Source organism: Colletotrichum destructivum, chromosome 1, assembly GCF_034447905.1.
Source record: "Colletotrichum destructivum chromosome 1, complete sequence".
NCBI lineage: Eukaryota > Fungi > Ascomycota > Sordariomycetes > Glomerellales > Glomerellaceae > Colletotrichum > Colletotrichum destructivum.
Window position 1 is genome coordinate 3,541,833 of NC_085896.1, and position 21,968 is coordinate 3,563,800.

Here is a 21,968-nt window from a genome sequence, read left to right on the forward strand (position 1 = left end):
TTCTCCCAAGTAAGTGTCTGATGTTCAGGGGGACCGGCGGGGGTTTCACCAAAGCCTCTGGAATGAATCCAGCGCGCAGGACCAAAACTAGAGGCGAGAAAAAGACGCACATGCAAATGCGTGCAATGATACAACCGACACCGAGATCGGCTTTCACAGCAGCCGTTGTGTACCCAACACCACCTCACCTCGATGGTGGACAGTTCCCAGTACGGCCCCACATATGTGTGCATCCGTCCCGCTGTAAAGAGTAAGATGGGCAAACCTCGGGACCTCTCCATCTTCGGATGATTCCACTAGGGATGATGGGTGCACGTAACAAGGACGGACGAGTGAGCCCCAGAAAAGAGAGAAGGAAAGAAACGGAGGGAGAGAAAGAACCGACGCCTTGCCCTGTCAGCGTGCTGGCATCACGATATATCGTCGGTACAGACGCGACAATCCAGCGTGGTACGCGTCCACTGCCACCACTCACCATTCGAAGCATTCAGTCAACAGACGCCACGGCAGGCCAGGTCAGCCGCGACGTACCTCACATTGTATCCTTTATTCCAGAAAGCTCAGATGTTCATCGTATGTCAACTTGACCTAGGTAAGCTACGGATACATGTTCGCAAGTGGACTGGATGCTATGAGGTCTCGACAGAAAAGGGGGGGAGAGAAGGCTTGGCTGGAATTGTGTCAGCCCATGTACCGACAATCCCTTCATTGCCTCCTCTCATCTATCCATCATGCCATCATCCCTCTCCATTCCCGATTCTTCACCAAGGCATCCAGACCACCTCAGCCGAAATGTGCCTAGCCTTGCCGAGCCCGAGTCAGAGCAGAAGGACGCGAGGAGCGCGACCGCGGCGCCAAGCATCCCGGCCCGCGGCTCCAATCGCATTGATCTGCATGACGCAGGAGCCAGGATGCGAACCTTAATTGGACATGTACCCCACATCATTGCAATTCCACCCCCCCAGTCTGTTTTACTGTTCGCTGTATGGACACCAGTCCTGTTTGTACTTCCCACTCCTTGCGCTGGGTGCCTATACATTACATAATTCTTGACTCCCCTTCCGTCATGGAGGCGTAGCAGCCACCGGGTTTCTGCTAAAATAAGCAGCAAGGGACCCCTCCTCCTTTGGCGGTGACGCGTAATCTCCAGTACAAGGCACGCGGAAGCGCTTTCTACCCCGTCCAACCAAAATCGAAACTGGTCAGCAACTCGAGTGGATCGCCGTTCAGCCCGCTCCCAGAATCCTTCGTCCATTGAACCGTATCGCATCCCTCGCTTGCCCTCCGAATGGAACGTCGCCAATGAATTGAGAGCCCTGCGCTCCTTCTGTGTGGCGGTGAAAATGTACGTGGCGTAAACCCCTGGTCTGTCTCTCGCCTGTGTGTGTGGCGCGGGCACAGCACAGCTCATTCATGATGTCCCGGGCGGGCCCCATCGTCGTTGAGTTGTATGCAATGGCGTTCGGGGGTGCTCAGCTCATAACCTGAGCAACCCCCTTCTTGAGTTCGTTGACGATCTCGTGCGCTTCTTCGACGGATTTCGCCTCGAAATCGTAGCGCTTACTCTCCGTGTCCTTGTATATGAAGAGCTAGGAGATCATCTGTCAGCATATGCCCGGTGACGCGGAACCCTTCTCCGCAATCTGCGCGAGTACTCACCTTGAATTGGTTTGGATGCTTGCTCGAGACCTTGCATCCAATCACCTGAGATATGTGCGCGGTCGTGGTCTTGGAGTCCCTCGTCGTTGGTTTGATGTGCACATACTCGCCATCGATCTCGAACCGCTTCTCTGACTGCGTGATCATCCGGACTGTGCGCAGGCGCCATACCACCCACGACTTGTGATACGCACTGGTGAGCTCCGCCTGCTTGATGGCCTCCTGAGCCAACGGGTGACTTCCCATGATGTGCGGCTTTTTGGACTTGCGTCCCGGCTGTCCGTCTACAAATGGGAGAAGCTTTGGCGAAGCACTGCTCGGCGATCCAGTCATGGCGAGTGGACCGTCTGTAGCGAAGCGGCGCCGGTGCAACTCTAGATCGGCCAAGCTACCGATTGCCGCGACCTTGGTATCAAGCAGGATCACGGGACCGCCGCCGGGCATCTTGAGAACGTGGTTGGCCTTGTCCAGTTGTCTCTTGCGGCATACCATATCCAGGACTTCGGCCATGTACGTTTCCGTTGTGGTGTCTAGCGTGACCAACTGGCCGGGGGCCACGTCGGTCGAGTGAAGATGCACGCGCAGGAGCTTCTGTTGACCCCGGCTCGTATTAGGCGCCGCCGCCGGCGCCTGAGGTGCGTCAGCGAACATACTATGCTGTTGACGATATGTAGTATTGGTGACGGGGTTCGGACGAGGCTCTGTGGCGACAGGTAGAAACGAGTTCAGATTCGGCTGCGGCGTGTTGCGCGGCGTCAAGTCCTCGTCGGCTTCTTCAGCCGCTTCCTCTTCCTCCTGCGGCGTGATGCTTTGGTTCTCGTTGAACTCGGATTGAGTTGCCTGAACCAGGCCGAAGTTGTCGTACGTCTTGGAGTTGGCACGCATTCTTCCGGCAGCTCGGTTGTTGGCCGTGGTGAATGACGTCAGCGCCTTGTTGCGCTCAAATGGCGGGAAGTCATCGTCGACCTCGCCATCCTCCTCGACCATCCTAAGAGTAAACCAGTTGATGTTGGATTTGTCGGCAGGTATGGGCGGCTGGCGTTTCTCCTCGATATACCTCCAGAGAGCAAGACCAATAAGGTCCGCCACCGTCACGGGTCTGTCGCCGCCCTCGCCATGGTGTACCATGCGCCGAATGGGAACTTCGAACGGTTTCGCGGGGTTATCGGAAAACGCGGGGTAGATCCGAACGGCGATGGGATTGTTCTCGCCCTGGCCAGAGAGGGCCGCGAAGCCTTCAAACGGCACCTTGGGCTTCGTCTTTCTCGCCTTGAGCGCGGCGGAGAGCAAGCTCTTGGGTTGGATCATGCTCATGGGCCGAATGGTGCTCATCGGACGAGGCGGCGGTAGTGCCTGCAGGATGCGGGGCGGAGCTTGTGACTTGCGGACGGTAGAAGTCCTCGTAAACTCTCGAGGGGGCGTTCCGACAACTTGTTTGTGAGGGGGTGGTTCAGGGTTCTCGACAGCGTCCAGGATCGAGGCCGAGTCGATGCTCTCAACGTAGGCACCGGACATGTCCGACCCGTCGGAATCATCCTCCTCTTCGGGCAGCAGGTCAGTGCCTGCCCGCTTGATCCCGAGACCTGGCTCCTCCATGATCTTAGCCTGGAGCCTGACAGACTTGGCCGCGGCTCTCGCAGCCTCTCTCTGCTTGTGGAACCCGGAGGCGTCGAACTCGTTCTCGGACGATACCTCGCTGCTAGTGACCGTGTCTCGCCGCGCCCTCTCCTTGACAATCTCCAGCGCGGACTGTGAGCCTCGGCGGGCGCTGTGGGTGGCCCTAGGAGACATGGCCGGAGACTGCTTGATGTGAGACGACTGAATGGGGCTGGACCCGGCCCTCGATCGAACGGGCATCTTGGCAAACTTGATCTGCTGAGCCGCTCGCTGGCCCGCATCGTCGTCGTCGCTCTCGTCGCTGAGATCACTACTATCATCGTCCTCGAGCGTTTCGCGACGTCGTCTTCTTCTTGTAGCCAGGCCCGGGCCGAGGGTGTCGGTGCCCCCCCCAGTCAGCATTCCCGCCTCATCCGGTTCGTCTTCGAGGGTTACTCCAGCTTGTCTTGGGGCTTGGAAATATTCGGAGGCGATCGCGGTCGGGATGGGAGGAGAGTAGCATCGTTTGACAAGGTCTGGGTTCGCCTGCCAAGCGACCGCCTTGAAGGCCGACGAGTTCATGAACCCCTCATTAAGGGTAAGCAGTCGCTCACCCACTCCATCGGCGATTTCTGTGAGATAGCCGCAGCGCAACTGGTATGCAACCAGCCTAGAAAGAGATATCAGCAGAGGTTGCAAATATGAGGACATTAATTCCACCAACTCTTCATTGTAGATGACCGACATGGCGGGCGGGGGTACTGCAGGTCATCAGGTTCGAAAGGAACGTTTGATCGCACACCATCCCAAAGGGTATCAGAACAATGAAAGCCACGCCCAAGATCCGAGAAAGAACATAATTGCAAGCGCAGCTCACAGAATTGCAAAGGAATATAGAGTGAAGGGGTAGAATAGGAAGTCGCCGAGAGGTAGCAAGATGCAGTCGCACCTGCTTCAGCCTTGTGAAACAGCAGTGTTGAAGAGGTGGCTTGTGTGCTAGGATGACGCACGGTCCTGGACTAGCCTTGCAGATGAGTGGGTGTGGCGGTGCGTTCCTGGAGTCTGGCACCGTCAACCGACCTTGCAGGTCACTGAGGTACTGAACAGAGTACTGTCGCATTTCCCTCAACTTCATCTACAACTTGACACCTGCAACCAACAAGAACAATAATAATAATGGGCCTGGTTGACTACTCGGAATCGTCAGGGTCGGAAGACGAAGCGCCGGTCAAACCGATCGCCACGAAGCCTGCATCCACCACAGGGAAGAAGCCATTTCAGAAAGTCGTCGACCGATCGAACCCAGGCAAGATTGTCGTCAATCTGCCATCGACACAACTCGAAGACCCGAAACCCTTGAACGACGAGCCACCAGCGAAGCGCGCGCGCACCGGAAAAAGTGGTCTCTTTAGCGGGTTCAACTCCTTTCTCCCAGCACCCAAGAACGCCGCGAAGGCCCCGGCGCAAAGTAGCAGCAGCAGCAACAACAGCAACGGCGGCTCGTCGCGGCCGACATTTCAACTTAAGACCGGTGCGGAGCCCGGCTTCAGCAGGGAAAGAGGAGGCGGCGATGGAAATGGGGCTTCGGGGACGGGCGGTGGAGGCATGAGTTTGCCTGCGCCCAAGGCTCAGGCGCAACCGACGATACCAGAGGGGATGAAGCCGGCGGACGAGGTGAAGCTGGTCGGGAAACCGATGATGTTCAAGCCTCTTTCCGTGGCCCGGAAACCGAAGAAGAAGGCCCCGGCTTCGGTATCCGCGATAGCGCCGAAACCCACACCCACAGGGGGCAAAGAGCCGGGAGCGAAAGACATGCCTCCGCCAGCGGCAGCCCCGGCGGCAAAGAAGGTTTCCCTCTTTTCCATCGAAGCCGAAGAGACAGTGTCCGACAACGCACCCGCCAGCGGCGCGTATGAGCCTCTCTTCGAGGCAGAGCAGCCGACGGACAACGGCTACGCAGAGTATGCAGCGCAGGCCGGCTGGGCGGCCCCGACAACGGCGCCCGACTCGACAAACTCGCTCGACTCCATCGCCGACGACCTAAACCTCTCGGCGGCGGCGCGGCGCGAGCTGTTTGGGCGGCAGAAGGGCGGAGGCGCTCCGCAGACAGCGTCGCGCGTCATCAACTTCAACACGGACCAGGAGTACAGGCACAACGAGGAGCTGCGGGCCGCGGGCCAGCAGCAAATCCACAACCCCGTGCGGTCCATTGCGCCGGGTAAGCACAACCTGCGGCAGCTCGTCAATCAAGTGCAGAACCAGCGCGAGGCGCTCGAGGACAGCTTCGCCAAGGGGAAGAGCAACAGGAAGGAGGCATCAAATCGGTACGGATGGTAGACGAAAAAGGAGGCATGTGCTTGATACCCAAATTGATGAAATTTTGTTTTTTGTTTCCCAAACGTCCCCTCTCTGGTAATGTACAGGATGCTCTGAGCGTCGTACCCGTCTTGGTATCCCATCCCCCGAAAATCTTATACTCGTGAAGGTCATGACACCACACTTTGAAAAAGAAAATGAAAAAGGCTATCTTACACCCAGAACAATGTTCACCAAACCGTCCCCAAAGTCTTCCAAGAAAGAAAAGAAAGTAAGAAAAGAAGAAGAAACGATAAAAATGCGAGAACCAAACAGAAGCACGCTCAGCAAGTCATGACCGGCGCAGTCCGGCCGCCTCCGACCTTGCTGGGTCCCATGAGGAACCCCCACTCGCCGCGGGTGATGGGAGAGATGTCATCGTACCCGTTGGGCGTCATCGGGCCCGTTTGCTGCCTGTCGTCGTGCAGGACCTCAGCGATGGAGACGGGACTCCAGATTGATACGGGCGGCTGGCGCTCCGGCCGAGCCGTAAGGTCCTCGTCATCCTCGGAGACGTCCTCCCCCCGGACCTCCCGCGGCGGCTGCTGGGGCTTGGTATCGAAGTTTGTCTGCAGCTTCAGCGTGGGGCCCTTGGGCGAGGGCGGCTTGGCGATGCGGATGGTGTCGACAGCGGCGGCCAAGGTCTCGTCGAGCTCCCTCTCGAGCTCCCTCACGGTTCTCTCCACCTGCGCCGCGGACCCGACGCCTTCGATAGCGCCGACGCGGTCGGGCCCGCCATAGGCTCGGCGGTACATCTTGTCGACCTCGGCAAGGGCGGCGTCGGTGACGCTGAGCCAGTCATAGGAGCGGAGCAGGTCTGACTTGGAGACTTTCCGGCCAGCGCGCGAGAGGACAAGTCTGCGGAGCTCGTCGACGGCGTCTTCAAGGCGGAGTGGGGCGCCGGTGCGGGAGTAGCTCGAGAGCGCGGCCTTGAAGGTGTACAGGCGGTCTAGGGAGACGAGGGTGAGGCCCTCGGAGGCGAAGAGGACCTCGTTCTGCACGATGGAGCGGCGGATGAGGTTGCTCGTCAGGCCGCATGCGGAGCCATCGACGACGGGGGGAAGCCACTCGGTTCTGGAGTTTGTTAGCCTGAGTTCGTTGCCTTGACGAATTGTGGCAGTCAGGAGACGTACCCGATGCGGAACTTCTTCTCGGCACGCTCAATGGTTTGGCGCAGCGTCCTCTCCTGCTTGTCGGTGAGCAGGTCCGCGTGGACAAGGCGGATGCCAAAAGGGTTGGGCGACATGGGGCCCGAGGCGTCGGTGATGGTGGATGAGGCGGTGGAGGGCGTCATGGGCGGCGGCGAGAGGGGGATGCCCGGCGACAGGGGCCAGCGCAGCCTCGGGCCGTTGATGTCCATGAGGAATGAGGGCGTGAAGACGAGAGTCTCGGGGGCAGCGGCCGTGGCATCGCTGCCGGCCGAGGAGATGGAGGAGATGGAGGAGATAGAGGACATGGAGGAGATGCTGGAGCCCGTGTTTGACCTGACCAGCTTCTTGAAGTTGAAGCGGGAGGACGAGGAAGAGGAGCTGCTGGAGGCTGAGGCGAGCGGCGACATTGTGGGCGAGGACATGACCGAAGACGAAGAGTAAACTGAAGAGGAGGAAGAAGAAGCTGAGGGCGGGAGGAGGGTGGGTAGCTGGTACTCGCGCCGAGCGACGACGAGGGTGACGTGGAGAGACTTCCTAGCGAGTCGCTTGGAAGCGTATTCCAGAGCTTCATTAAGATGGGGCGGCAGGTTCTGGACGTCGAGGATGGAGGTGCCGGCCTCCAGTGGCGACGAGATGCGACTCTTGAGAGCCATTTTCTCTTGTGTTTTTCTTGTGGCGGTATGGGTAGAATCGAAGTTCTGGGCTGGAGAATTCCCGGGAAAGGTAGTAAGAAGTTGAAATAGGTGACGCCAGGTCAATGAAAGTTACAGGAATACTAAAGGAACTGTAAAAAGAGAATCACACTGAGCGCCAGGCTTCGGTTTAGGTTTTCGATGACCGGACTACCACTGCTGCTGCTGAAGCTCTCAAGAAGCTCAAGAACTAATGAGGAGGGGAGAGGTGACGATGTTATAACGACAGAATGGTGAGGACAAACGATCAGGAACGAACCCTCCTCACCCTTCCTTGAAATCTGAAACAAGAGACATTCGTATGCAGGAACCCCTTGTCTGCCCCTCTCCGTCATTAAGCTGGCGATGCAACTCAAAACAGCCTTATGTGTATTGTTCTTTCTTGGTGTGATCTTGGGCAGGAGTCCCAAATGGGAAAGCAGCTATCTACCGAGGGCGAGGTGGGGGGGACGACTGAGGGACGGGCAGCCGGGGGGGACTTCGGACGTGACCCCACCTGGCATATCCCCCCACAGTACGTACCTACCTAAACCATGCCACGCGGTATGCAGGATGCCAGGCTCTTCAAAGGAACATGACGGACGCACCAAAGAGGAAGGGGAAGTACATCGTAGAAGCTGGGATAAAAAAAGGTTTCCCTGGTGTGCGACGTTGGCGTGGCGCATCTGACAAGGGGACCAAGCAAGAGACGGAGAAGGGAGAGAAAAAAAACTTTAGCTTCGAGCTGCGCAGTAGCGCCAAAAAAGATGAAACTAGTCTCTTCTAGATGACATGTTGAACGACATGTCGTATGTTGGCTCCGGCTTCTCCTTGGTGGGCAGGGGCAGTGACAGGCAGATGGCAGGACGGCGCGGGCTAGATGAGCCACGAAGACGGGATGGCCAGGCGAGGTTTTGTTTCATCATGTTCCTCGTTTTCTCGTCTTGAGTTTACGTACAGCGTCGGACGTCGCACGCGCGGGGAGGGCCCCGAGACGACGACGACGACGACGACGACGACGACGACGATAGTGGGCATGCGAAGGGGAGACAGAGAGAGAGAGGCGGTGCCAAGGGATGTGGGAGAAGTGGGGGTTGGATGGCGATGTGGGAAGAAGACCCGTGGGAGCCGAGCTAGGCCCCGCCCTGTCATCTATCTCAGCCCGTCATCAAACATCTCGCCAACTAGCCAGCCACTTCGCGCACCGTCTCTTCCCCGTCCTCGGCCATTGCCCCCGACCCAACGGTCATGGGTGAGCTTGGTATAGGTAAACAGATGGGTCTCTGCTAAGCGTACAGAGTCTTCTCGTCGCGTATCACGGACTGCGTGACCCTGGAGGTGTGCTATTTTACCAAAGCAGTCCAAGATGATGGGTGGGTTCCCGCCTATTTTCAGCCTGGGATTGAAGCTACTGCACACTCCCATCACACGGAATACAGCAAAGCATCTCTGTGTCTAAAAATGAAGGACAGACGAGCTTGGAGTCACCACGACGTGCCAGACCCCTCTCTATCGGGTCCGGATCTAGCCTAATTAATTACATTCTGCTCCCACTGCTACCCCTAACGAATTCTCTGGATTCTGTCTGCCCAAGCTCAATCTGCAAAGCAATGCTTCGACGGCACGATGGCCATGGCCCCCTCGTCCAATCGTAGATTTCCCCCCACCAATCTTATCCTGCTCTCAAGCAGTAGCGTCGTCTTGTCACCCCTCACTGGGCGGCTACGCTGCTATTTTCAGTGTCGGCCGACGACCGCCGGCCAGGTCCGGCCAATCACGCCTCTCGAAGCGGCCGAGGCGATCTGCTTCGAGATCGCCATCCGCAGATTGCGAGTGTGCCGAAGCAGGGGGGTCTCGTGCATAAACATGGGGCCCGCGACCAGTGTCGCAAAAATAGATTGCAGCCTGAATGCTGACGGAGGCGTGGCACTTTTCAACGCCCGGGCGGCATGTCACTAGAGCCCGGCGGCCAGGTTCTGGCCCGCGCGTCATGGCAGTGATGGCAAACTCGTGGGAGTTCGGATTCGGGGCCTGCGCAACTCATTTGTGGGCTCGACCGAAAACAAAGAGGATGCAATCTTCCGTCAAAGAATTCCCAAAATAGGCAGTCAACTGGAAGGAATTTCATGTCGGCATTCGTGTAAGTCTCTCTCCAGTATTGCCCACTATAGCAAACTGCCTAGAATTTGCTCTCTCTCTCTCTCTCTCTCTCGTTTTGGTCGAACCGTTGGGGACCCGACCTGCATGCGGCGGCGGGAAGTATATTGCTGCACCAACGTTATGGGTTCGCCCAATTTACCTGAAAGTTGCTTGTTGCAGCCGCCATGTCAGGTCACGGACGCTCTGCCCAGCGTTAGGACCACGGGAAAATTATCAGACGTTGTGGAGGAAGTGGCCAACCTACCTACCTACATACCTAGGTACTCCAACAGCAGGGACACGAGCATCAACCAGCTCTCTGCCAGAATCCCTCGTCTTCAATCTCGTCTCGACATGCCGCTCGAGATTGATTACTCTCTCTCCGTCAAACCCGCCAAACCCGTCACAGGCCTCTTGGCCGTCGATCCACGGTGATCTGAGAGCGGTGTGGGGAGAGCCAAGAGTTTGCCCGCGACCATTGCCTCGGGTCCCTTCAACTCATTAGCCACTGCGATGCCCACGAGTCAAGACCAGATACGGCAGAGTCATTCGTGAGGGCAACTGGAAACGGGGCCAAGCAGCTTGGCAGGACTCGCCGCTGCAACAATTGTCGAGGATAGCAGTCTGGCCGTTAATGCAATGCAGCAGCAACAAAGGAATTAACCAGAGAGAAAGGAAGCCTTTGAAGAACACGCTGCGGTACAATGGACTTTCTCCTTGGCCAAGGACCACAAACAAACTTTTCTCAAATTCGTTGCAGAAGCCACGGCTTCTCTTCTTGGTTCCCCTGCCCCCCCCCCTCCTCTCTCTCTCTCGCAACAACCACATACACGATCACGATCGCGATCACGATCACTGCCCAAGCATGGCGAGTCCCTAAATCTACCCTTTTTTCTTGGCTCAAACATCTCGCCTAGACGAAGAGTCAGTCAGTCAGTCAGCCCAGCCAGCCAGTCGACCAACACACTTTCAAATCTGCGGATCGAGAGAACGAAGTCGAAAACGCTCAGATTCATCTGAAGGTTACCCCCCTCCCCCGGCTAACCTTGTCCAGAGGCACGTCAACGGCTTGTACGCCGTTACGGTCGGTGACACCCCGCACCCGAGCCTCATCCCAACGTACTGATGGCAGCCACACGAAACCATCAAACAGCAGCCACCGCCGCCCTTCAATAAACTTGCTTTCCTTCTCTGATCATCTGCCAAGTCAACGGCACAAGACTGCTTCACTTCTCTTTCTGTTGCTACCCCTCACGAATATCGCCGACTTTGCATTTCGCCAAGAACCGAGAGGACCGTGGCTCATCGTTGACTCGGTTGACAACTATCACTTGACAAGAGCCGACGACACCCCATCATCAACTTCGCTAGACATCAACCGGAAATCGCGGGGGCACATCATCCTAACTTTCGTAGACGGAGCATCTCTTTTCTTCGTTGCTGTCGGACATGCCAAGTGCCGGCCCATGCTCAAGCCTCCCTGCCCTCCCTACCTCTGGACGCAGATGATCGTTTCGGTAAAGGACAGACCACCTGTCCATCTCTGAACCAGTGCCAAAAAAAAGATGTTGTCATCGGGCTTATAACTTCAGACGAGTGAGAGCTTCAGCCACCACATCAGCATTCCCACCAGAACAACAGGAGTTCGTGGCCCAGGTAATGCATCATCACCCCCCCGGCATTCAAGACTTCTCGCAATCACCGAACACATCCCCCTTCGGGCCTCCGGGTTCGTTTGGTTTCTCGGCCTCGCTCCCGTGCTGCTGAGCTGCGGCTTAGAAACGAGACCGACTGACCGATCGTCCGTCCTTCTATTTCCAACTCTTCTTCCCTCCCCAGAAGTTCTTTTGTGATCCCCACCAAACACCGAGGTAGCCCCCTCCTACCCCTCTTGACCAAGAAACTAAATAAATTCTCATTGTCTAAAATAGGATCTCCACGTTAAGCTAGTGGTACAGATGTAGTTAGTTTTTCAGGACCCTCAAATGCACTCACCAGGAAAGGCATCCTCATGAACCAATCAACCTCGCTCCTCTGGGGTTGGACTGGGGTACTGAAATACCACTCAAATCCCCCCTTTCACAAGCTCGGCGGTTAGCACACACCAGAATACTACCACAACCCCAACCTCTCTACCTAATCACCTCTGCCCATGACCATTACAGTTGCTATATCAGTAACCCCACCAAGCCGCTCGACAAAGACATGATAATGGAATTGCCCATATTCACTCTCTGTGTCGCTGAAATCCTTTGTCTAGCATGTGGCTGCTCACTGGTAGCTAGTCAAGCTGCCAAAGGCATGCATGCATGCACATCAATTATTCACGCTCACCACCACTCGGGTTCTGCTCTTTTGATGCCCTCTGAAAAGGTGCCAAAAATAGTTCTTGCACTTTCGTCCTACCAACTAGACCTGCTTGCTCCGTGAGCATTACTACTCATCGCCCACTGGCTCGTTCCATGAGATAGATGGGTCTCACATCACATACCCTTGACAAGATCTCAAAAAAAGGTCTTGCCACTCCTCGACGATTGGTGCCTTCAGCCTGTCCGTGGCAACCCATCCACCATGTCTTTTGACAGTTGAAAGCATGCTGGCCGGAAGATGGATCTTCACATCCTGCCCCCTGGGCTGTCACTGTCCTCGCCCGTACCCATGAAAACTTTTACCCATCCCAGGGTCCATAAACGCCAACACGCCACTGAAATGCAAGAAGCCTTCGCCGCTCTGTACGGCGCTTTCTTGGTGCTACCAATTCCAGAATCTTGTCCCAAAAGAGCCTTGTCTCATCTCCCGGACTCCTTGCGTGGTCTGGCTGTTATCGACCATGTCGCACAACAGAAAAAACATCTTCAACTAATGCCGTAGTCATTCAATTCATCAAGGACCGTGTTGATCTCCGTCACTGGAGATCAGACTCCGGCAAATTGCCAACCGCCTGCATGCTGATATCTGCAAGGCTCTCCAATTGCTCCGAGGATCCGCATGAGTTCTCCCAGTCTTGGCCACCATTCCAGTCAGCCGTCATGGTTCTGAGCCGATTGTCTCCGTGTCACTATAGAGTCCTGGGGACATACCGGAACCCTCATCCTCCAACTCCTCCACTGTCATGCGTCGCAGCGGGTCAATGACGGCTAAATCACACGTCAGTAGCGGTCCACACAACTATTGGTCCACGACTTACAGCGGTAGAGCTCCTGGAAGTCTTCGTAAGGAACGAGACTCATCCCATTGAGTCCCACCCCGGCCGTGAAGAAGGGTTCGCACAAGGTGATGATGGATAGCAAGGGTTCCGTGGACTGCTTGGCCACTTGGGTGCGTCTCTGCACAAAGTGCTCTCGAAGATATATGAGGCAGTTCATAGCAAGTCTCCGGACCACCGAATTCAAGGCGGCGGCCGCCTTTTCATTACCGTCTTCGACCGCTTCCTGGTTAGCAAACCACTCGGTCAAGAATTCCTCCGCTCCCTGCCGCACCTCTGCGATGTAGTAGCCTAACAGCGAGGGTGCCCACGAGGGAACTTGCTCCATGTACAGGGGATACCGAGCGGCCCTGACCTCCTCTCTTCCGTTCTGTAGGCTGAAATAGGCGCGCGTGAAAAATTCGAGGAAGGCTTTGCCGTCCGCGTTCTGCAGAGTTCTGCACTGAAAGGCAATGTGCCGGAACAGGGCCTGGACGCAGTTTGAATTCCTGCTTTCCTCCGAGAATAGTACAGCGGCTTTGATGTAAGGCGCCATGGAATACTGAACCACTTGGCCTGTAATCATATTCTTAATAGCCAGGAACACCCTGTGGTCCATGTCGTGGTTCAGGTGCATGATCCGCTTGATGATTGACGCCGTGTAGGTTGGCTCCTGATCGAGGTCGATCAACTTCTTGACAAAAGTGCTGCCCGTTCCTTTGCTCCATTCGTGGGCAAATACATTCACTTCGTCGGGCGTCCAGGACATTTTCGGCGCTTGATGTTCCATGTAAATTTCCAACTGCATCTCGTGGCTCTCCACGATGGTGTGAACGTCAAGGACATCCTCCAAAGAGTCCATGAAGTGGTCGATGAGTTGAATGATCATTTCGTACGAGGTCGAGCGCGTGTTGTTGATCCGGCGGATGATGTTGGCCAACATCCGGGCGTAGTTATTGGGGAGGTCCATGTTGGTGTCAGCGAAGATGATGCGCAGGACCCTGAATAACCAGTCTTCCGACATAAGCACAGCTGTCTCCGACGGACCCATCTGTGCGAAGGCCAGAATGGTTTGGAACACTTCGGGCCACGACCGTATGTTGGCATGGAAGTTGCTCCAAAGTGTGTCAAAAAGCTGAACAACTTGTATCATGATAGGGTCTTCGGCCATGTCTCCATGGGACAAATCCCAGACCTCAGGCTTGGAGTTCTTGATCTGCCGCAGGGCTGTGATGAACAGGCTTCCAACCGAGTACCTGACGCCGCTGTCAGGGTTTCTCTGAACGAGCTGCCGGAACGCTTCGTGCCTCTCTTGGAAGTAATCGAAGAAGTCCACGGCACACTTAGCGCAGTCGCGGATCGCATGCTCGATCTCGTCTCGGAAGAGCTCGAAGAAGGGGAGATCTTTGGTCCTGGAGACAACCTGGTCGAGGTGGCCGAGAAGCATGCACATCGCACGTTGCTCGATGATGTGCATCTTCGAACAGTTGCCGTTGTTGCGCATCTTGGCGTTCTGATACATGCGGAGCACGAACTGCGAGTGACTTTGGTCGTAGAGACAATGCCGTCGGAGCAGAATGGCATTCTCGCCGTTGATGTGGTCGGCAACCTCGGCAGGAACATCGACCTTCAAGGGAGTTTTTAGCGAGAGACTCTGCAGCTTCTCCTGCTCTGCTCGCAGGACCGAAGACCGTTGGTAGAAGAGCATGTATGCGCTGTATGTCTTGTCGTAAGTGATACCGGCATCCAAGGATCCATCCGTGCCGCCAAAGGTCGACTCTTCCATCTTCGCTGGATCCCACGGCGAGACGACATCGTCGTTGAACTCGAACCATGCCTCGGAGGACGCTGCAGTTGGTCGTTCCCGTATGTACGAGTAGTAGTGGCCAGACTCCGCCGTGCCTGCGTGAACAAGAACACCAACCAACTCGAAGATGTCCTCTTCACCAGAGTCGGAAGGAGACCCGATATGGTCAATGGTGTATGGGCGCATGTCGAGTTTTGTGGGAAAGGAGAAGTGGTCGTTGATCTTGCTTCGCATCAGAGTTCGCAGATTGAAATCGAACCGCTTGAGATGGAAGATCAGGTTGTCCGGGATGTCCTTCAGGCAGGCTCTTTTGACGGCGTCTACGTGTCGGTCGCAGCTCGAACACTTGTACTTGTTGTCTCCTTCCATGATTTCGCCGTCGACGTAGGCCTGGAGACTATCCTGAAGCGTGCTTTTTCCCTTGATGTCGCACTGAATGGCCGAGAACGGCTCAAGTCGCTCGGAGATGTGCTCGCATTCTTTGGAAGCGACTTGCTGCACGAGTTGACCTCCATAGAAGAACCTCAGGGCTTTTCTATCATCTGCCGTCGAGAGCTGTCCTTCCCAGCGATCGAAAAGGAGGTTGTAGAATTCATCCACATCCATCTGGTTGTGAACATCAATGATGGTCTCTTCATACGTCTTGATCGAACCGGCAAGCAAGCTTGGGTCGATGAACTTGCGGGAGCTTTCCTGCATGAACGCAAACAGTTTCCTGGTTTCTCTGAGAAGCGTATGCGTATTTGACTGGCTTGGAACGCGGGCGTTCATCATGAAGTGGCGGAAATCGGTGTTCATGAAGAGCTGAGTGAACAGGGAGTTCAGGTAGCAGGTGTTGGACAGATTGCGAAGTCCCGCATACCCACAAGGAGCTCTTACCGCTGACATTCGGTCAAACTGGGGCTGCAGTTCATAAAGATACGGGTCTTTCTCTCTACGTAAGCTGTTTGCATGAGGGGTGGCAGATTTGGGAGACGAACCAATGTCGAACTCATCAAAAGGCACTAGGCTTTCGAGGTCCTCAAGCATAGCGTGAAACTCGCGGTCTCGGTCTCTGACCAGGTCGAAGATGATTTGGCACAGTGTCGATCTCGTGTTGGTCGACAGGAGACAAGATCGACCTGAACTCGAGCCATGCTGTCCTGGAGGGGGGAACAGATGCTTCCAGAAGAGCTTCTTCCCAAGGTTACTGTCACGATGTCAGCGCTGTGTTACTTTAGTCGACAACTTCCCCTTCTAACTTACGCTGGGAGGTTGTGATCCATCTCCACATAGGACCCTTCGTTCTGGCAGCTTTGGAAGAGCTTCAGTAAGCCCTCGGCCACAGCATCGTCAGACCCAACATGACCCAGTTGCTTGGTTTCGTTAGCAACGGGACTCGGACAGATTGCAGCAGCACTACTCACTTCGGATGAGTCGTGCTCGAGAAGAAGTCTCCCGCAATCGCTTGCCAAAGTAGGGATGTCGACAGCGTCGGCGTCTTCGAAATCCATTTCGCGCAGCAGTGTCAGAGAGAGCTCAAAGACTTGTTTGCATTGTTTCGGAGACTTCGCCGCCCGTGGGATCAGCCGATGCAACATCGGCCAAAGAAAGTCACAAAATGAGACGGTATCCAAAGCAGGCCTGTTGACTGGGTTAGGAATCGGGAAGTTACTGTAGGCCAGAAGGACATACTGATCGCGAGAGATGACCCTCTCCTCTATGAGCTTGACGATGTTTGCACGGATTGCCTCGGAAGGTTCATCCAGGAGCAAAACCCCCATCAACTCCTCGAGATTGGGTAAGGCTTTCAAGGAAGTCCAGAAAGCGTTGTCCACAGATGCGCTGCGAAGGATTGCGGAAAATGTCGATGCGATAAGGGGAATGAGGCTGGTGTGATCTTGCACCGAGATCGCCGCCAAGAGGATTTCAACAAGGCGATCTGCAGGTGCTATGGCTGAGAAGCCGGGCAGAATGTCGATACCGTCGAGACCAGGATCTGTGACCGTGTCAGAATTTTCATGATCAAAAGCTTCCCAAATCTTACCTCTGAAAGTCAGGCCATAAACGTTCATCAAGTTGAAACTCAGGCGGTTTCTCAGGGCTTCCGAGGCACACCCCTCAAGAACCTCGCGGTCGGAGATCGCCGCCACAACCAAGGCCCTCACCCGAGCCAGCGCATCGAGGTATGACTCCACCTTGGCGTCACCTGAATCAGAGATTGTCGACTCCGACTCCTTCAGCCGACGTCCGGCTGTGCCGATATACTCCGTCATGGCGTACAGGGCGTACAGCGACTTGAAGGGCTGCCCAGAAGGGAAGATCTGCTGGTACGAGGTTGTTGGCGAGTCGAAGGCAGCTAGCATGTGGACATCGGCGGGTAACTTAATGAGAAAAGAATGGATCTGTGACCACGTCAGCTCTTCAGCTCTTCAGGTTTGGGGAAGGGGAGGGCGGGAAGTTGAAAATATGCATACTTCTGCGGCAATGATATCTTGCATACTCAAATAGTTCCACAGTTGCTCAAAGTGTCCCAAAATCTCAATCTCCAAGAGGGAGGCGCCTGGCTTGATCCTAGATGCCATGGCTGTGCCAGTGTGCTCCCGTTTGACCAAAAACAGGCCATCATGGATCTTCAGTTCTTCGAGAGAGCGGCAGACATCAACCTCGTTGGGGGCGAAGGGCTGGCCGCGGTAGTAGATCCGGTAGTTGTCGAAGCCAGTTGCTTCACGAATGCTCGCCAAAAGTGAGGCAGCAGTGTTTCGTCTGCCAACCTGGAGGGGCATGATGTCCGTCTGCGTGTTGCCATCGAAAGACTGGAACTTAAGCTCAGCAGACTCGCCTTCAGCTATACCTGGCGAGCCAGGTGTCAGAGCACGGAGGTCGGGGGCAGAAAAGTGAGCCTTGGCCTGGTGAGCCTTTAGAAAATGTCGGAGGACTGCAAGCGACCGCGTAAAAATACGCTCCTGTTCCAGCGTTTGCGTTTCGGTTGCCACAATAATCATGGGCTCGTCGTCACCGCTCCAGGATCTGTCGTTAAAAGCCTCCAGCCGCTTTGCAGCGTCTTCCATTTGCTTCAAGCAGCGAGAAACGAGTCCCAAGTGAACCTGGCAAGCTCGGTGGTGTGGATACGCCAAGATTGACTCACTATCGACGTAGATGTCGCCCACAAGCGTCTGGATTGCGGCATCCACAAGTGGTATATCCTTGTCTGTCATCGCAGCATCTTCAGCATCAAGAATCATGCGCCAGAGTTGTTCGACTCCACTTTGCGCAAGGCTTTCACCGTCATCCAAGATGATGTCGTTGATATCGTTCACGCGAGGTAGGACCGCGTTCCTAACAAACTCCAAAGCACCTCCGCAGAGGCAGTCACGAGGAAGACTGGGCAGGTACTCGCTGAAGCAGACCGAAAGAAAGGGGTTGCCATGGATCGTCTTGGGGGTAGCGTTGAGGATTTTCCAACCATCGTCCCGATCGTCCTGACAGGCGGCACCATGGCCAACAAGCATGTCCCACAAGCGTGGTCCGAGGTCCGATGTGATAGTGGACGGCTCATAGGCTAGGATGTTGGCAATGAGGTCTCTGCGAGGGTAGTTGACATCTCCGCCAAGAATCTTCCGGATGCCGGTTTGATTCCCTTGATCGATCGCATGCTCAAGCTCATCCACTAGTAACAAGCTCAGGTTGTGATCCGTTGTCAACACGCGCAGCTCTGAGGCCACGGCAGGTCGCAAGGCCACCGACAGACACGACAGGGTCCCCAGCGTCGTGGGCGTTTTTGAGGCTATGTCCTTGATGCAGTCAAGATAGATCTCTCCGCGGACCTGGGGCTCAATGCCACCCCTCATGAACTCTCTTAGCTTGTTCAAGGCGAAGTGATGTACGTCGGGGTGAGCAACAACCGAGTCCGAGACGTATATCGAAGACTCCCGCAGAAGTCGGATACAGATGCTCAATGGCAAGACGCTCTGAGTCTCTCCTGCGAGCTGAACCTTAGTCTGAAGCGCTCTGAGACTGCTCTCGCAAAGGCCTCTCACGGGTGGGGAGAAGTTGTCGATCGCTAAGGTTTGTAATTTTTCGCACAAGTAAAGCAGTTCCTCTTTGTAGAACAGATTGACGATGCCCGTCGTCATGCGAATCAAGGCTTCCGACACACGTGGATCTTGGGTAGTCGTGATTGTCTGCCAGAGCAAGTCTGTTTGCTCGCTGCGGTAGAAGCGTGTGACCACCAAGAAGCCCACGATGTTGCCACTCTCGACGGTAATTTCGGGATGGCAAGTCGGACCCAACACGTAGTCGACCAGCTTGGTCCCGAGAAGGTATTCGGCCACGTAGTTCAAAAATAGCCTGCAATCTTCGTCCTCGTTGTCATTGTACCTTTTCCAGCAAGTGACCAAATCTTGGCACATCGTGGAGGCTGCCATGACACGCAGTTGCATCTGGCTTGACGTAATCAGCTTTCCGAACACGCCCAACCGCCATTCCGACGAGATGGCCTCTGGCGTAAAACGTTGGGGCAGATCGGGATGTGCTTGATGATGTGCTTTGAGCCGTTCTGTAGCCAGCCTGTGGTCACCGCCTAAAGAGGTTTTAAGGATTTCCGAGAGGGAGGTGACCAGACTCTGGGCCGTTTCGTTCGAGAGTTGCGTAACCTTGTTCTCGATCGTCTTGTGTAGTGCAGCGGAGACCAGGTTGTATAATATATGACCATCTGCCAAACGTACTTTCGCTGTTTCCACGCTCTGAGGGGAAGCATCATGGTGGACACTTTGAATGGCCTTCTGAATGATGAGGGCCGCGACATTGCATATCGGTGAAAGTACGTCCATCAGATGTTGGTACCTCGAAGCGTTACTCAAGTGCATCTGGGCGAGTTTGATCAAGCCTTTAATGCTGCCAATGCCCACTTGGAAAGCGTTGACCATCTCCGTACCAAGCATCTCCTCGTCGTGCAATTGGCCATTCTGAATCCGGTTGTGTTCTCTTCTGGCGAAGGACGTCAGTGGTTGCAAGAACCGAGAGAGAAGAAACTCGGGTTGTCGACGCTCGTCGTCAAGGGATGCTTGGAACGCTTGAGCGGTCAAGAAATCGGATTCGACGAAGTAAGCAGCCATTCTGGAGTAGGCGATGAAGAAGTCGGCGACAATATGCCGGCTTTCCGGCGAGAACGGTTGTCTGTGTGGGCTACATAAGCAACTGGATACTCAAAGTGGTGAGCCATGTACTTACTTTTTGTTGGACAGTACCCAAGCCACTTCTGGGAACATGTGCCAGAATGTGTGGTAAGCCATTTGAGACTCATGTGCAACCCTCATCCCGACGATACTGACGTACTTGGTGTACTGTATCGTCCAAGAACGCAAAGAGTCCAGCACAGCCTCCTCTGGTGGCGCTTCTGTACACAATTAGGACTGCACTACATGAGGGAATAGAAACACCCAGTTGAGACTTACGAGAAGACAGATAGTTGATCAGCTTCGCAACCGTCTCCGACAACGACTCGTGGACGTCGTGGTATGGAAATTCGGAGGTTGGGTCGAAGGATGCAGCATCCTCACGGATGATGCTGACCTCGTCGTCGTCGAATGGGCCATCCTGGTCGTCGGGTACGACAACAACTTCTACCTCGGGGCTCTTTGGGCTCGATGAAGAAGAAGGCGGGGTATCTGTGATCTCGATAGGAGCTTGCGCCATATCGACTTCGTCCAAGTCTTCTACGCTATTCTTGACACCATCCGAAGGCTTGGTCGGCCGGTCTGGCAACGTCTGCGGCGTCGGGGAGACGGGAGACGGGGACAGAGGGCCAGGCTGGGCGGTGTTGCGCAGGTTTATCGTGACCCGGCTCGAGGAAGGTTCTGTTGGGGGCTCTCGTGCATTCGACTGCGGCTCTGGCGTCTGCGGGGTGGAAGGGCCAGTATCTATCTTCATGGCAGAATCTTGCGTGATCGCGTCGTCGGTGTGGTGTGCGTTGGGGGAGCTTGAAATGCCGATGTCCGACTTGGTGGTCTCGACTGAGAGGCTCCGGGAGCCGCCAGACATTGAGGTTCGGCGTCGTTTCCTAGAAGAATCGTCGCCTTCAGTAAAAGGATTCGGTCTCGTTGAGCTAGGCTCTGAGGAGACCGCGCGTTCTGCTTCCGAGGATCCTGTGGGCTGGTCCATCTGGCTGGTGCAGTGAGGTGTTGCAGCGCGGGTCCTGGAGCTCCAGAGACGTCACTCGGGCGCGAGAGACGACTCGGCAGCAGCTGGCTAAAATTAGCATGTGGGTTTTTTCTCTCTCGTTGCTTGTAGTGATGATCGGAGTCGATGATGAAGTACGTGCGGACAGTGATGATAGTTTTTCTCCCCTGGAGTGGGTAAAAATGGGCGACAAGGCTTCACAGCAGCTTGGTCCCTTGAAGAAGAAGGGAGGGTAGAAAAAAAGTATGAAGAGGTCGGCGCGCTAAGATGTCGAGGTAAGGGTGACGATAGCAACGTGCAGGCTGAGGTCCAACAAGGCAGAGCCTAGAGGAAAGGCGTGTCGTGTTGAAGGTGGGCTTTTTTGGGGGAAGCAGGGGTTGCACGTCGGTCTTTTTCGGTGCTGGCAGAAGACGCGGTGCAGTGCGGGCGCAGACGTGAACTCCACCAGAGCTGGGAGCTGTAGTTTGGAGGGGGAGAGGAGGGAGGGGTGAGTCGTGACGGATGGACTTCTGTTTGGAGAAGGGCTGATGGGGAAGAAGGACGATGAGGTAATTCAATATGTACCTCGAGGGACCGAAGGGTGGGAATGTGTACCTTGTGCTGCCTTGTTTGAGTGAGGCGGACAGGCGTAATGCCTAGGTACAAGATGTACCTTTACGGTGATGGTAGTGGTGGTGTTGGTGGTGAAAGAGCTCTGAGCTTACCTGAGGTAGGTACCTCAGGTAGCTTGCCTACCAGTGAGTTGCTAAGGAGGAGGAAAGGTCCGGGCGTGCCGAACAGCTTTCCATAAATAAGTGCCTACCAAGGTAAGTAGAGGAGGTTTGGCGGGGAAAGAAAGGTCAGATTGTCGCCAGGTGATTCTTCTTGCCGATAGCGAAATTCCAAAGTCCAGGCCTCTCGACGAAGGAAGGAAGAGGGTTGCTATACCTTTGCTTGGCCTCGGATTTTGGACGCGAGCAAGTGGTTGATGCTGTCAGAAGCCTTTGGATGATAAGGCGCAGCCCTCGAGTTGATGGGCGCAGGGTGACGGTGCTGTGTGGCCCGTGTGAAGTACAGGTAAATGTGTAGCTCAACAGGGTAAGCACAAAGTCAATCGGGTACCTAGGTAGGTGTCGAGAGTGGGGATGGTGCGTCGGTGACAGTGCAAATCTAGGCAGGCCAAAAAGGTGAGTTAGGTAGGTACCCTAGGTAGTTAGGTAGGTAGGTGCTGCAGGTGAAGTGGCAGGTTGAAGAAAGCAGGCGCGTCA

The 21,968-nt window shown here is 55.3% G+C and overlaps 4 protein-coding genes across 4 annotated transcripts; 1 reads left to right on the top strand and 3 right to left on the bottom strand.

Annotated features, from left to right (window-relative positions):
• Positions 1-577: 577 nt before the first annotated feature.
• On the bottom strand, positions 578-4,214 carry CDEST_01061 (sin1-like protein). The gene is made up of 3 exons (XM_062917220.1): positions 3,980-4,214; positions 1,660-3,925; positions 578-1,589 (listed from the first exon to the last, which is right to left on the bottom strand). The coding sequence occupies exons 1-3, from the start codon at positions 4,000-4,002 to the stop codon at positions 1,473-1,475; spliced, it is 2,406 nt and encodes an 801-aa protein (XP_062773271.1). The 5' UTR covers positions 4,003-4,214; the 3' UTR covers positions 578-1,472.
• A 129-nt stretch (positions 4,215-4,343) lies between these two features.
• On the top strand, positions 4,344-5,758 carry CDEST_01062 (Putative proline-rich protein PRCC). The gene has a single exon (XM_062917221.1). The coding sequence runs from the start codon at positions 4,432-4,434 to the stop codon at positions 5,590-5,592; it is 1,161 nt and encodes a 386-aa protein (XP_062773272.1). The 5' UTR covers positions 4,344-4,431; the 3' UTR covers positions 5,593-5,758.
• A 1-nt stretch (position 5,759) lies between these two features.
• Positions 5,760-7,763, bottom strand: CDEST_01063 (uncharacterized protein). The gene is made up of 2 exons (XM_062917222.1): positions 6,744-7,763; positions 5,760-6,684 (listed from the first exon to the last, which is right to left on the bottom strand). Exons 1-2 carry the CDS (start codon positions 7,412-7,414, stop codon positions 5,895-5,897), a joined length of 1,461 nt encoding a protein of 486 aa, XP_062773273.1. The 5' UTR covers positions 7,415-7,763; the 3' UTR covers positions 5,760-5,894.
• Positions 7,764-11,815: 4,052 nt separating this feature from the next.
• CDEST_01064 (Putative ubiquitin specific protease, papain-like cysteine peptidase superfamily) lies at positions 11,816-21,207 on the bottom strand. Its single transcript, XM_062917223.1, has 11 exons — positions 19,998-21,207; positions 19,774-19,939; positions 17,019-19,719; positions 16,589-16,946; positions 16,237-16,540; positions 15,969-16,185; positions 15,808-15,917; positions 15,543-15,751; positions 12,759-15,488; positions 12,652-12,708; positions 11,816-12,574 (listed from the first exon to the last, which is right to left on the bottom strand). The coding sequence occupies exons 1-11, from the start codon at positions 20,701-20,703 to the stop codon at positions 12,477-12,479; spliced, it is 7,656 nt and encodes a 2,551-aa protein (XP_062773274.1). The 5' UTR covers positions 20,704-21,207; the 3' UTR covers positions 11,816-12,476.
• Positions 21,208-21,968: the final 761 nt, after the last annotated feature.